Genomic DNA, 14,269 nt, shown 5'->3' with positions numbered 1-14,269 from the left:
GTGCCCCCCCCCCCCCCCCCCAATGATCCGATCGAAATTTGGGATTTCGATCGGGGTTTATTAGTAACAAGGGGGTGGGTGGCCAGCAGCACGCCCGGCCGCCTTTGTCTCCCCAGTGGCGATATTGACACACCACAGCAGTTACTCGTTTGAGGCTGAGTCGACTTAGGGGAGGCCCAGAACCGGTTAAAATAATCGTCATCGGTGGTGGCCGTGAGCGGGAATCGAACTCGGGTCGCTGGGTTCATAGCGTGGCGCGCTAACCGCTACACTACAATGCGTTACGCTTCCACAAGCGAGGGTCACGTGACAGATTTGACGTCACAGCTCACTTGCCGTGCAAGAAATATATGCATTATTGAGCTCCACCCCCCCTAAAAAAAACTATTTATTTTTATAATTTTTGCATGGTGTACAGTCTGGAAAGTACCCACGTGGCAAATTTCAAGTTTCTTGCATGTCGGGAAGTACGCTAAACATTTTAAACAGACACATATTCACAACTTTGCCTTTTATATATTTGAAGATAAATCGGCATTTTGCGACCCCCACTGCCACTGTGTAGCATATTATTATGTGCCAGGGACTCTATGAGATGAAAGGACAATAGTCCGAGTCCATAATTGGCAATAAGTAACGGCAAAGCAGTTATAAGTGACTCACAGAATTGTGCGCAGTTGCGTATACAGTACACGACTTCCCTGGAGCCATTCACCTTCAGCGAGCGCGATGCCGATCACACAACGGGGTTCGAATTCGACCCTCGATCGATGGCTGCGATCGCCGCACACGCGTCGAATAAAAAGCAAGGGACAAGTTCTTACTTACTAACAACTCCTTACTTACTAACAACTCCTATCATTTTTCATTGCTGGAGGGGTTGCCCCCCCTACCTGAAAATCCTGGCTCCACCATTGAACCAGCGACTGGCAGCAGCAGCGGTTTTTTAATTGCCAAAGGCAGCGATGACTATCATCTTCATCCATCGTCGTCATCACAACCACCCATCATCATCATCATACATTTTTATTATCTGCAAATAACCATGGATAATATTAATTTAGTGCCTCGCTATCCACATCCTTGCTCTGCAGACCGTCCATCGCGATAAGATTTTGGTATCATTACACGAGTCCTTCCCTTATTTGTGAAATCTCAGTTAAGGGGAATAAACGTGGATCGGACACATCTGGCAGATGTTAGGAATCACAGATAATAAAACCACAAGAGTTGTTTCTGTATGTACAGTATTTGTCCTCTTTTAACTGATGAATCATGCTTTTACTGGGATATTAGGAACATACGTGGGGCATGGCTGCTTCACATCAAAAGCGCTGACACATTATTCTCATTTTCCCCAAAAGCAACTCTGAATGACACTGATACGTTGTGATGTTCCACCAAAAGCCAGGTTCACGAGAAGTCAGATGAATTTTGCAAGATCAAAAGAACCACACTGGGGGATTTTCTTTAGCAGTAATATCCAGCAGTCATGGAAAATGTAAACTTAAAAAAGTTAACGATTCAAAACTGTCTGTGTCGAATTTCGTTTTAAAAGTTTAAAACCGGATGATATCACATGCTGCACGTTTCAATATTTTATGTGCACCCGGCACCTCTGAATTTAGAAAATTGACATTTCAGTCTTCAGTGCAATTTCTCTGTTGTGAACATTTCAGAGAAATTACAAAAATACCCCAACGGCGAGAGAAACTACGACATTACAGAGCACAGCGCTAACCACTGGAGGTTCGGAGTGTAGCACGTTGCGACGTGAACTCGGCAAGAGCTGCAATCCCTGCCATGGCTAACGTCACCAGTGAGTGATATGAGAACCAGCCCTGGCTCTCTCTCACCCCCCCCCGCCAACTACTTCACCTCCCCACATGGCTCAATGCGGAGATGGTCAAACCAACCCCATGACCGAATCGGCACGAGAAGGCCTTCATCCAGCAGTAGATTGACAAAGGGTTGAAAATGTAATTACTTCTCAAAGAGAGCCTCACCGTTCCTTACAGCTAAAGGTATCTCCCTATAACCAGTGTGGGGAATCTATGGTCCATGGGCCAAAAAAGACCCTCAACCTCACTTCTCAAATGAGGCCTACAACATTTAAATAGGTCGCGAACAATATTTATCAATTACTGCATCTGTGCCACACAAATCGGGTACAAGGAGAGGAATACTTTAACCTAGCAACATTGCGTTTATAACGTTTGCACGCTAAATCACCTGTAAGGGTGAGGGCTAATTATTTTTCACGTTATTTTAAATAATAAGCTGTGCGTTCATGCGAGGCCCGCAAAGGTATGCGAAAGCCCTATTCGGCCCTCAGTCAGAAAAAGGTTCCCAGGCCCTGCCCTACATGGCTGGATTTAAGATTTGAAAGGCCTCTGTGCCCCCGCAACCTCGGGCGCAAGACAACCCTCGCTTGTCGGTACTCTCAGTTTCCCCGCACGCCTCAATGACGATGCCCCTCACCTTCCTGACGACGCTGGTGGCCGTTCCGTCGAGCGCGGGCTGCGTCGGGGGCAGCAGCGTGCTGCGCTGCATGGCCGCCTCCTGGCCTTGCGGCTGCTCCAGCCGAGGCCTCTTCATGTCGAGGTTGTCGGTGTCCTGCACAGTGCCGACCTGGCCAGCGTAGGGAGGCCTGCCGCTGCAAAAAACAAAGACAAAGATCCCCCCCGTATGGCCTTAACAGACTGTTGGGGCAAGTCCCGTTAGCGAGCACCTATGAATGCCAGCACGGCACACGAGGGGGTGGGTGACCAGCACTACACCACACTCCAGTGACGATGTTTACACACCACACCAGGTACTAATTTGAGGCTGAGTCGACCTAGGGGAGGTCCAGGACTGGTTCAGATAATCGTCATTCTTGGCCGTGAGCGGGAATCGAACTCCGGTCGCTGGATTCGTAGTGCAGCACGTTAACCGCTACACTACTGCTCCCCACTAGTGTAGGGAGGAAAGCCACTGCATGACACGCGCACACACACACACACACACGTAACGTGAGCATCACCAAGATGATGAAACAGCGGCAAGTACCAGAATACACATTCACTTTCCCTTGAGTCCATCCATAGGAAAGTAGAGGGACGAATGATTGAAAGCGTGCCAACAAGACATGCAGCCTCCAGCAATGCCAGACCTATTCATGTGGTGAATCATTAAAATGTCACATTTTGAGTATCATCAAGTGAATTGATTCTGTTTCGTCTTGTTCATCCTGTTCCCGTTTGACCCGTCTTCGTTGTTGTGCCACATTCATTTTGTTATCCTAATGCAGGGTTCCTTACTATATTTGTTGGCGAGCCACATAACCTCACATGGCCTGTCTGCTGGTGGGTCACGTGACATCACATGTAACATGGACAGATGTTATGAAGTCGCATGGTCTCAACATCTGTACACGTGATTTCCAGGTCTGTCCTCTCTCTCTTTCCTGTTTACCTCACTTGTCATCATGGCTTCTCTGCAGCTCTCTCATTTCCATTTCGTTTACCTCCCATTTCCAAAATTTACATTTCTGTTTCTGCGAGCTCTATCTCTCAGTAAACTATAGCTCAGCGGGCGAATCCCAAAGCCCTCCTTCAAGGCCACATCTGGCTCACAGGGTGCCAGCTGCAGAACCCTGTCCTTACGGTAACAAGAGCGTGTCATTTGCACAAATTAATCAATTCTCACACGCACGATTCAACGCAAGTATTATGACCAGGGCCATCGAGACATATTTGGGGCCAGTTACAGTATAATGTTGGCCAGGGGCCCCCAACCCTTTCCATCCACTATCGCCATAATTAACTTGTATTTAACAGTCTTATACTCAATTATTCACCATATTCATTTGCTCTTTGTTCATCAGGTGCATTCATTCATTGGGAAACCAATCTCAGGTTGATCCCTGTGCGTTGTTTACACTGATGCTGTATTTATGCACCAAATGATCACTTGATAGAAAAAAAATTTTTGGTAATTTTTGGGAGCCTCCCTGCGCTTGGGTCCCCCAGTACAGATGCACCCCCTTTGAAAGATTGTTATGCCCCCCCACCTCTCCGCCCCACCGAGCCCCCGCACCTCTCTCCGCTCGGTTGGTACTCGGTGAGGAGGGACGGCCGCCGTCTCTGTTGTGGCGAGCCGAAATCCTGAGCGTGCACCCGGTAATCAGCAGCGCTGTACTCCTGTACATGCGTAGCACAGACGCAGAGAACAAGAGGTGTACATGCACGGTAGCGTAGCGTCATCATGGCAACATACATCTCCTCACCCGTCAACAACAGCAACAAACACCAGGAACCTGGTGTCAACAACAGCAAGAACATGTAGAAGAGGTGACAAAATATCACGTACAGCTTCACAAAAGTGCCACACGTGAGAACACTTCTCTCTCTGCATGACTGGATGAATAGCAACTTATAAGCCTCCGTCCCAATCAGTTGCTCAGTGAAAGTGCTTCCGTTGATAGGCAGACAGCTTCAATGCCTCAGATACACTTTTAAAGTTCCCAGTGGTTCACGGCGGTGAGGTTGACGGGCTGATCCGTATTCGCACAATCGCGCGCTGGGCACGGTCTGCAGGTGAGGATGCCGAAACGTGGCGACAAGCCGAAAAGCGCGGGAGGAACGGGTGGGTGGAGGAAGGAGAAGGGCGACACTGCCCGCGCGAGGTCACACACCTGTGGCTGCCGCGTTGCTTGGTATCCATACTGGAGGGAGGCGGTGGGGTAGCGTCCGGGCTCAGCGGCGAAGCCAGCTTGCGACGGAGGAAAAGCCGAGCCCGACATGACTGCTTGGAAAGCGCCTTGTGCCGGGGCCGTGCCGGGGGTGGGGGTAGTGGGCCGGGTGCTAGCACGCTCAGCCACCAAGTCCAGGTGGCCAAAGGTGTTTGCACGAGAGCCCACCCCCCCTATGCGCACGGCGAAGCAGCTCACCACCCGCTCCTCCTCCTCTGTGGTGGCACCTGGAGTGGGGGGGAGCAATACAACCGCACGGGACCCATGAGTGGTGTATACTCGTGCCATTCTCCAGCCCAGGCAGTACCGATCAACCCCGTGGCTCACGGACTACTCGCGAGTGCGACTCTCCCCCGGGGAGGTAGAACCACGACCATCTCTGCTACCCACGATGCCTTACAAATCCCCCGCAATGCACATCACGGTTCAAGAAACAACGGGACAGGATAGCAAGTGACTAAACTTCCAACGATGCACGGTGATGGTAAGCCAAGTGAAATGAGTGCGTTCTATAATCCGTCGGTGATCGATGCTCACGCCGCTATGTCAAATTCCGCCACCGCGTGCCACTGCCACGAGCGGCCTCGCAAATGGACACACTCCAACGCAAAGCGGCGACACTGAAACACCCGTACGGGAAAACGATCGCACGCACCATGCGGACACGGGTCTGCCAGCTCCCTAAACACTGCAGCTGGCAAAGCTCGCAGTGTGAAATGTTGATGATTTAGACAAAAAACGCACAATCCACCCATACATGTACAGCCCTTTTATCAATCCCTCCTGGAAAAACGTCTTGAGACTTTCCTGGGAGAACCGTTATAATAATCATAAATAAATACACGCTGGATAAGGGCCTCCTCAACTCCACGTGGGTCGTGGAGGTTAATGACCATACTTCACCACGCTGGTCAGTGAGGGTTGAAGGCCTAGCATATACGATGGAGCCTCGTAAAATAGAACAGATTATGTAGCAATGCCCTCTGTTGATGGCACAGCCCCACAACCTATAACACCTGTGGCCACCCATCCAAGCACCACCCAGGCTCAAACCTGCTTAGCTTCAGATACCTGACGAGATCTGGTGCATCCAAGGTTATTTAGTCATTGGCTCAACTCCAGGTTACTTAGAAATACAGAATAGATTAAATCTGTCACAAATCATTGCATGAGTGTAGAATTCCTCATGCCTTTAGTCCCCCACAGAGCATATTCTGTATGAAGCCAAGGTGCCAACGCACCTTAAAAAGAAACTGGCCAAAAGTCAAAAATGCGGGACCCAGCTGAAAGAGAGCTTTAAGACTTTGTGATGCTTTCCTTGACGGATAAATGACGTGCACATGATAATTATTGACGCAACGTACGGGGTATCGCGCAAGATGCAGGCTGTCGTTCTGCAGGCACTCACACCAAATTGCAAATGTCTGTTTTCCAGAAACAACAAAGGGCAGCCTATTTATAGGTGCACACATCTGCCACACAGCTACCAGGAAAAGACACAAGCACTTCCGATTATCCAATCCCACCGTGACCTACTTTATGTAACGTGGGGCTTGTTTACTCACTGCCAGCAAACGACAGCAGCCGCTCATCGTACAGTGCGACACCGTACAGTGTAACGTGCAAAAGCCAAGGTGCACCTGCCCGGTATTCATTAACGAGCTGTGGGCAGCTACCCCATAAAGGATTTAAAAAGGCTTCCCAAGAAACGCATAAATAAGCAATGCTTTGCTTCCGATTAGTGTGATCCGTGCGCCTGAGCAGGTCAGCAATGAATACCATTGCCTGCATGCCAAGGATTCAAGTCACAGGCTCGGTTCACAAACGCGGGGCGACAGGGCCAGGCCAGAGCAGCCATCTCCGCAGTCACGGCACGAGCATTTTTACGTGGCTGCTTGCCGACTGCGTTCACACGGCCCCAATGGGTGACGCACACGCAGTGGTCTCACAGCAACGCAGCCGAGCCATGGCCAGGGACGCCACACACTCACCAAACACTTAACACACACAAACACACACCATGCACATTCAACACAAAGACGATGTAGATTCAAAACAGTGATGCACTCGACACGAACACACATTGAACACACAGTCACACCTTCAAAACGACTTCCCGCACTCAATACACACGCACCACAAACACTGAACATGGCCACATACAATACACACAAGCGCACCAAAATCAATGTAAACACAACACGGAATCCACATGTACACATTAAACATTCTGTACGATATGAATGCGCTGACAAACTTCAAACATTCGACATGGCCACACTCTACACATTTAACAAAGCAACACCACACACACTCGACAGACACATTCAACATGCTCTACTAGATGATCAAATCTAGATTGACACTCAACATGACTAAACCACACATCAACACAGCCGCACCAAACTTGGCCACACCCCACAATCAACAAAGCTACAACACACATACTCAAAACGCCCCACAACACACACTCAACACAGCCACATACACTCCACATGTCCAGACCACACACATTCAACAAAGAATACACGCACGCACTCAACACAGCCATACTACGCCGTCTCCATACCACGCACTCACATCACATACACTCCACATGTCCAGACCACACACATTCAACAAAGAATACACACACACACACACGCACTCACAGCCACACCGCACCCTCCAAGTGGCCACACCCTACACACTCGACAGTCACACCACACACTCAACATGGCCACACGGCCACGCGAGACGACCCGCATGCACTCCCAATGCGCGCAACGCACTCTGGGTGACCACACAAAAGCGAGGCATCGCATATTCCGACGGAATGCACCTCGGCCTCAAACATCAGACAAAACTACCCAGCCAAAAACGCCAAGGGCCCAATAAGGTTTCTAAAAATCTATCAATCAAACCGTAGCGGATTAGAAAACTTCTCCATGTTTCCATCTGCAGTCTACAGGGTTCGGAGCAGAAACCTCCCAGCCGGGGTTTTCACAACCTATCATCAGGCGTGGCTGCTTAAGGCGAAGTTAAAGTCACATTTATCGTTGAAATTATTTGGTCACGGGGAGCCTGACACATTTCCTAGGGGGTGGGGTTCCCCTGACTTGAAATAGCTCATCTGCGTACCCCCACATACATAGAGTAATATTCACAACATATCACCACACGTACTGTGCAAATGCGTGTATGTGTGTATCAGAAGTTGTGGAGAGCGGTAGTGTAGCGGTTAAGAGTGCTGCGTTATGAACCCGGTGACCCGAGTTCGATTCCCGCTCAAGGCCAACACCTCTCCTAGGTCGACTCAGCCTCAAATTAGTACTTAGTGCGGTGTGTAATAAACAACGCCACTGGGGAGACAAAAGCGGTCGGGCGTGGTGCTGGCCACTAACAGCACTTTCCCCAACAGTCTGTTAAGGCTACACTGGGGATCTATGTATTTGTGTCAGACGTTTCACCATTCACAACGCATCCTCTCTCAATCCCCCCACCCTAACCAGCGGCATGATACAAATCATGTGTGGGTTTCATTAGGGTTGTTGAACTGAAACCGGTAAACCGGCAACCATTTTCACCATTGATTACCGGTTTCCGACAATCAGGAATGGGTAACTGCTGCCAGGGGAATGTTAGTCATGATGAATGCACGGATTTCAGAATCACAGCCAATTGTTTTCACTGCTACGCCGAGAGATGGAGTTGAACGGTGGAATTATGGATTGTCCAGTGTGCTACTAACCACCATATCGCACCTCCAATTAGCACGGTTGACTACGGACGGTGTGGAAGAAGTTAAACATGCATACGTAGAAACCACTGGGGCAGCTCCCTTCGTTTCATAGTTAACAGGTAAACATGTTGTGTGTGTGTTGATGTAGACGTGCGGCAAACCCGTGATCGTCTATTTTGCTGCATTTTTTTTATTTTAGTTAACGGTCATGAGGATAAAAAAAAACTATTGTAACAACTGTAGGTTTTATTAAACCAAGCAGTGTTTTCCTTGACCGGCTAAGAAAAACACACACATGCCAATACTGTACTGGTTATAACAAACGGGTAAGTACCTCTAACAGCAAACCGCTGTAATTGTTCCCTCCTCGTGTATATATATAAAAAAATATATTCACAGTCACGACAACCGCCTTCACCTAAAGTGAACCCTGCCCACCGTCACAAAACCACCCTTTCTTATTACGCTCTCACTGCAATTAAGTCTCCGGGTAAAATAAGAAAACCCAACTCCGCGAGGCCACACGGCTGAAAGACGAGAGGGGAAAAAAAAACAGCGTTTCCGCACTCACCACAAGCGCCGGCTATTCAGGCTGCCCACGGCGGTGGCGGCGGCGGCGCCGAGCGTGCACGCTCAGTCACGAACGACACTGCGGTGCGTCACACGCGGTTACGGCGAGCGCCGTGCACGGTCTCTCTCGGGAGCAAACGTCAGCGATGCACCCGGCGTGACCACCGCGTCGTCGCCGCTAATATGGCTGATCCCGGCTCTTGCAAGCGACCCCACACGCTAATAATGAGCCTTCTCGCAGAAGCTCGTAACCCACGCCAATACGAAACACTCTCACACGAACTCGGGGTCTATGCAGGCGTAAGTGAAATGCGTAACTGTGCCTGGTAATATTTCAATTCGGACGGATGGAGCACCTATTAATCCACGCACAGACGTCAGTCTTCTGGCAAAGCAGGAAGCGCCTGAGTTGGGAACTGAACCCAGGTCCTTCTTGCCGTGTCGGAAGACTGATGGTTGTCATTTAGGAAAAATGTAGAGACAGAACATCTGCAACATTAACAGTTAACGGAAGGACGCTGTCTGCTGCCGCCCTATCACCAGGAGGCGGCATTATCAGCACAGATGCTGCACGAAAGATAAGCGGGTACACGCTCACAGGCTCCCCATAGACACTGCTGGGCCACCTGGCCCGGGGGGCTCACACAACACCGTGCGAACCACGGTGCCACCGAGCTCCCGCTCCTACAACGCGCGCTCATCGGAAATAATAATCGATTAAGCGAAACAGCGCAACTCCACGGTACAGGAGGTCAGGCCAAGGGCCTATTCGAGGCTAATGCAGCAGCAGTAGCAGCAGCACTGTAGGCGCTTTGCTTTTCCTCTGCTTAAACACACCGTTGCACCAATGCAACATGCAGCACAAGTGCGCTGTCCCACTGTGACGAGGTCATTCGTTCTAAATTGGGAAAATAATGAAATTACACAAGACGCATTACAGTATTGTTAATAAATGCTGCTAAGTCGGTAATGAGCTGTGAGGATATTTGTTATGCGTGGGACAATTAATCTGGTTAGAAATTGACTCATGATCACAATGCAGGCAGTCAACTCACACAAATAAAATACTTTCCATTTTTCAAATGTACACAAATTGTAAGCACATACTACCATTCAGCTGAGAGATAGACAATACGAATGCCAGTGCAATAGAGACAAAAATAATCAATTCTGGAATCACTGTGACTGCAGCAATATTAAAATTCATACAATCGTGGGTGGGTTCAATCACTAATTACCTAATGTTTATCATCTGCAAGCTTAGAAGACTCTACAACCACCTCATCCATTTCACTGGAAGCACGGTTAATTAGGGGTTAACGAATGTGGGGATGATGGCGAGGTGGCGCAGTGGTGGCGTGCGTGTGTGACGCGTGTGGCGTGATGCTTGCACCCGCTCGGGGCTCTCTCCTCCACGGGAGATGCGGCCACTCGAGAGGGCCTTTCACACCACCACGGCCCCCGCAGACCCTCGCATAGCGGTCGCTAATGGCCACGTTTTAATGTTTTTTTATCCGTCGGTGTTTCTGACGCCAGACCCATAAATAGTCGTACAGTAATCAAGTAACCCCGAAACTAGTAGAGCGTCACGAAACGGACACAAGTCTATCACTGCATTGATTGTATTTTTCCATTAAAGGCAAGACGACAGACAGTGGCAAGAGGGAGGATAATTAAACATTATTATTCCGTAATTACAGGTACCCAGGTGGCTCAGAGATCACCATGCTGAGATGGCTCTGCTCAGACGCTGGGATTGAATCCAGACAACCTGCACGCGATTACACCGGGTTCTCAAGTGTAAGGAGTTGATAGTCTCCACCCGACCACCAATAACTGCACACACACAAAAAAACTACCACATTAAATTTGGTTTCGAAAAGTTGCTAAATACCACCCCTGAGAATTATTAACACCGGTTTTGACTATTATGTGACAAATACTACTGTGCAGTAGAGTGGGAGGGAAAGCGCTGCCCCCTAATGTGTGGATCAGAGGTTACTTGAAGGGATGTCAGGAAAACAGTCCTTGAACACATGGAGTGGACCATTCTCCAACATGGCGTGATGCATTGCTCTATGACATAGCACAATTAGGGCAACCAATTTGGGGAAAGACAAAACACGTACAAAATTTTTTAACAAAGCCTAAATCATTGGTACCAGTAGGGAAATAATACAACGGCTGTAAAACAAAGGATGTGAGCGCTAAAGTCTGGCCGTGTCGTTTGTTGGCAATAACTCAACGGTCAATATCTTAGGCAGAAAGGACAGCACCGTATTTTTTGTGCGTTTGGATACATAAACATGATGACTGTATACAGAACTATTAAAAATGGCTAATGCTGCAATGCAAACACACGGAATGGCCCCATTAAGTCATGCACTGCAAAAGGCAGGCCTCGCACATGGCAAAAAAACAAACGTTACTGCTGCTGGTGCTAGTATCATGCCACATCTGGTGTAGAAGTGCGCGGTGTGTTGCATGCACTACCGAGGTGCGCCGCCGCTCTTCACAGAGGAGGATGTGGCTACAAGCGGCGTGCGTACGCGCACGTAAACCTCGTGCGTCGCACCCCAGCCTACCACCCGCCGACTCGCTCGCACCTTCACCAAACCGGTCCAGCAGCATGGCCACAGACATCACAACAATACACTTGCCACGGCTCCATTCCTGGGGAAATCCTAGTCGCTTGTGGACAATAACAAAAAATAAAACATTTAAATGAGCTATCCCGTAGTTCATAGGAACACTGTTTTCATTTAACTTATTCGTGAATAATTTGAAACCGAGATAGTTTCCCACATTTCAGCAGACCCATGACTTCACAGACAATACCTGGGCTCCCCAGAGTTCCCTTTGGACCAATCACCAATGGATGAGTACAAAATACAGCATAATGTCTCTATTTCAAACACAACATTAACTCAATTAAAGCCTCGAGTACACACAATTTGGAGTTTGGACATACATTTTACAACCACAGCAACTGGAGAAAAAAAAACATTTCAGCAACAAGTAATGTTGTAAAACGGTTTCTAGTGTATTGGGTCAAAAGGTCCACTTGCATAGGGCCCTTTATTAACTAGGCCCACACCAAGATTCACACCAGAGCTCCCCTGGTCTCTTTTACTGGAGCCACACCACGACAGCACACACCGTCTCCTTTACCACAGCGACATTAAGAGTGCAGTCTCCGTCACTATAACATTCAGAGCACACACCTCGTCTGTTTTACCACAAAACACTCAACACACACCATGTCTCTTTCACTATCTCAAGACTCAAAATACACACCGGATCCTTAACCATCCACTCGCATCGCACCCACACCAAAACCCCAGCACACACCATTTTTCCTTTACCAGTCACTCATAGCACATATGCTTCCCAAAACTCACATTACACACCGTCTCCTTCATCGAACCAATGCCGACAATAGAAACACATACCCTGGCTCCGTCACTGGTTCCACATCAACACTCACAGCACAGAACCTCTCTACTTCATTGAAACCTACATCGACACTCAGAATACACACCCTGTCCTCTTCACCAGATACACATAAACACTCATAACACACCGTTTTCATTACCACCCAACACTCAACACACACGGTCTGCTTCATCACCCAACACACACCCCTGTTCTCCTTGATCACCCAACACACACCCCTGTTCTCCTTGATCACCCAACAATCACAGAAAATAACCTCTCCCCTTCATCAGACCCACACCGACACTCACAGCACACACCCAGTCTCCCTTCACCGGTCTCACACCAACACACAGGGCACACCCACTCTCCTTCACCCGCCCCACAGCAACACTCAAAGAGCATACACCGTGTCTACTTCATCAGACCCACACTAACACTCACAACGCACACCCAGTCTTCCTTCACTGGTCTCACACCAACACACAGGGCACAACCACTCTCCTTCACCGGCCCCACAGCAACACTCAAAGAGCGCACACCTTGTCGACTTCATCAGACCCACACCAACACTCACAACGCACACCCAGCACTGGTCTAACACCAACACACAGAGCACACCCACTCTCATTCACCAGGCACACAGCTACACTCCTTCAGACCCACACCAAACACACAGCGCACACCCCTTTGTCCTCTACCAGACCCACCTCACGACTCCGCACAGACAGTCCTCCTTCAGACCGATACGAACACACACAGCGCACGCACCGTCCTCCTTCACCAGTCCAACACCAACGCTCACAGTACACACCCTGCACATCCAGGCCTCCTTTACGAGGTTGACACGGGGACGAGGGTACCCACCCTGTGGCTTGCCCTCACAATTCACCCGTGCTCTCCGAGCCATTATTTCATCGCCTGGCCTACATTTAATGGGCCCCCCCGTTCTATTTTTCCACCAGGAAATCCAAAAACACAGGAATGATGTTTCTAAGAGATTACTCTTATGTGTACGCACTCTACAGCAGCGAGCTGGACATGTAAGCCAGGCAATGTGCATTCTTATACATTTTATTAAAACCTAACGCGGCGCGTTATCCCAGCTCTTCGTGGAATACCGTTTTGCAGTTATCATTACATTCAGAGCCTCGAGGCGTTGTTATAAACACAACAGCCCTAAGTGCTCGAGATGTGTATGGATATGGTGTTGAGAAGTGTCGCATTGTTTACAAGGGAATAAAATAAATAATGGCGCAACCCACCCACCCGCCCGCCTCCCACGCCCGCCTGCTTGTGCCATGGCCCGGGTGTTGCTAGGCGACTGCCTTTCCGTCGAAGCCACAAACATTATGAGCGCAAAGGCTTCGGGACGCACGCACGTACACATGTACGCGCACCACTCTCACTCCCGGCCTGGCTTGCAGCAGGATGCGTGACGTCTCACGACGGCGTTCGTCACCGCCAAAACGCAGCAAAACATTTCGAGAGGATCCCACACTTGAGATGTTTGGGGGGGGGGGGGTTGGGGGGGTTGGGGGGGCACCACAAATCTATGTTATCCACCAACCCTGGACTCCAGAGCACTGGATCACAAGTCAGATGTCTGTGAAATCCAATAAATTAAACAATGATTGTAAAATAATGGCCCTTTTACTTACTCCAAGCACAGATAAACTGGTTTCCAGAGCCATTATTAATTCTTATCATTGTTGGAAACGTCATCAACCACCCTTCTGCCTCAGGTCAAAAGGTCACCACAAACAATAACACAAATGCCACCACACGTCACCATCGCTTCCTTCCTT

At 49.2% G+C, this 14,269-nt stretch overlaps 1 protein-coding gene across 16 annotated transcripts in view; it reads right to left on the bottom strand.

Annotated features, from left to right (window-relative positions):
• The window catches only part of LOC116950239 (nuclear receptor corepressor 1-like), a 69,746-nt gene that overhangs the window by 50,833 nt on the left and 4,644 nt on the right, over positions 1 to 14,269 (bottom strand). For 15 of the 16 annotated variants that reach the window (XM_032967872.2, XM_032967879.2, XM_032967887.2 and 12 more), the window contains exons 2-4: positions 4,679 to 4,962; positions 4,081 to 4,184; positions 2,482 to 2,656 (exon numbers count right to left, since the gene is read on the bottom strand). In XM_032967872.2, coding sequence (XP_032823763.2) covers positions 2,482 to 2,656; positions 4,081 to 4,184; positions 4,679 to 4,786 — 387 coding nt within the window. In that variant the 5' untranslated portion in view covers positions 4,787 to 4,962. Of the gene's footprint in view, positions 1 to 2,481; positions 2,657 to 4,080; positions 4,185 to 4,678; positions 4,963 to 9,027; positions 13,726 to 14,269 lie in introns of those variants that run through there. The other variant, XM_076072520.1, reaches the window with a different exon arrangement.

This window comes from Petromyzon marinus, chromosome 38, assembly GCF_048934315.1.
Source record: "Petromyzon marinus isolate PM22_M1 ecotype Great Lakes invasive population chromosome 38, UKy_Petmar_22M1.pri1.0, whole genome shotgun sequence".
NCBI lineage: Eukaryota > Metazoa > Chordata > Hyperoartia > Petromyzontiformes > Petromyzontidae > Petromyzon > Petromyzon marinus.
The sequence above is the reverse complement of the archived record's forward strand: the minus strand, read 5'-3'. Positions and strand labels throughout refer to the sequence as shown.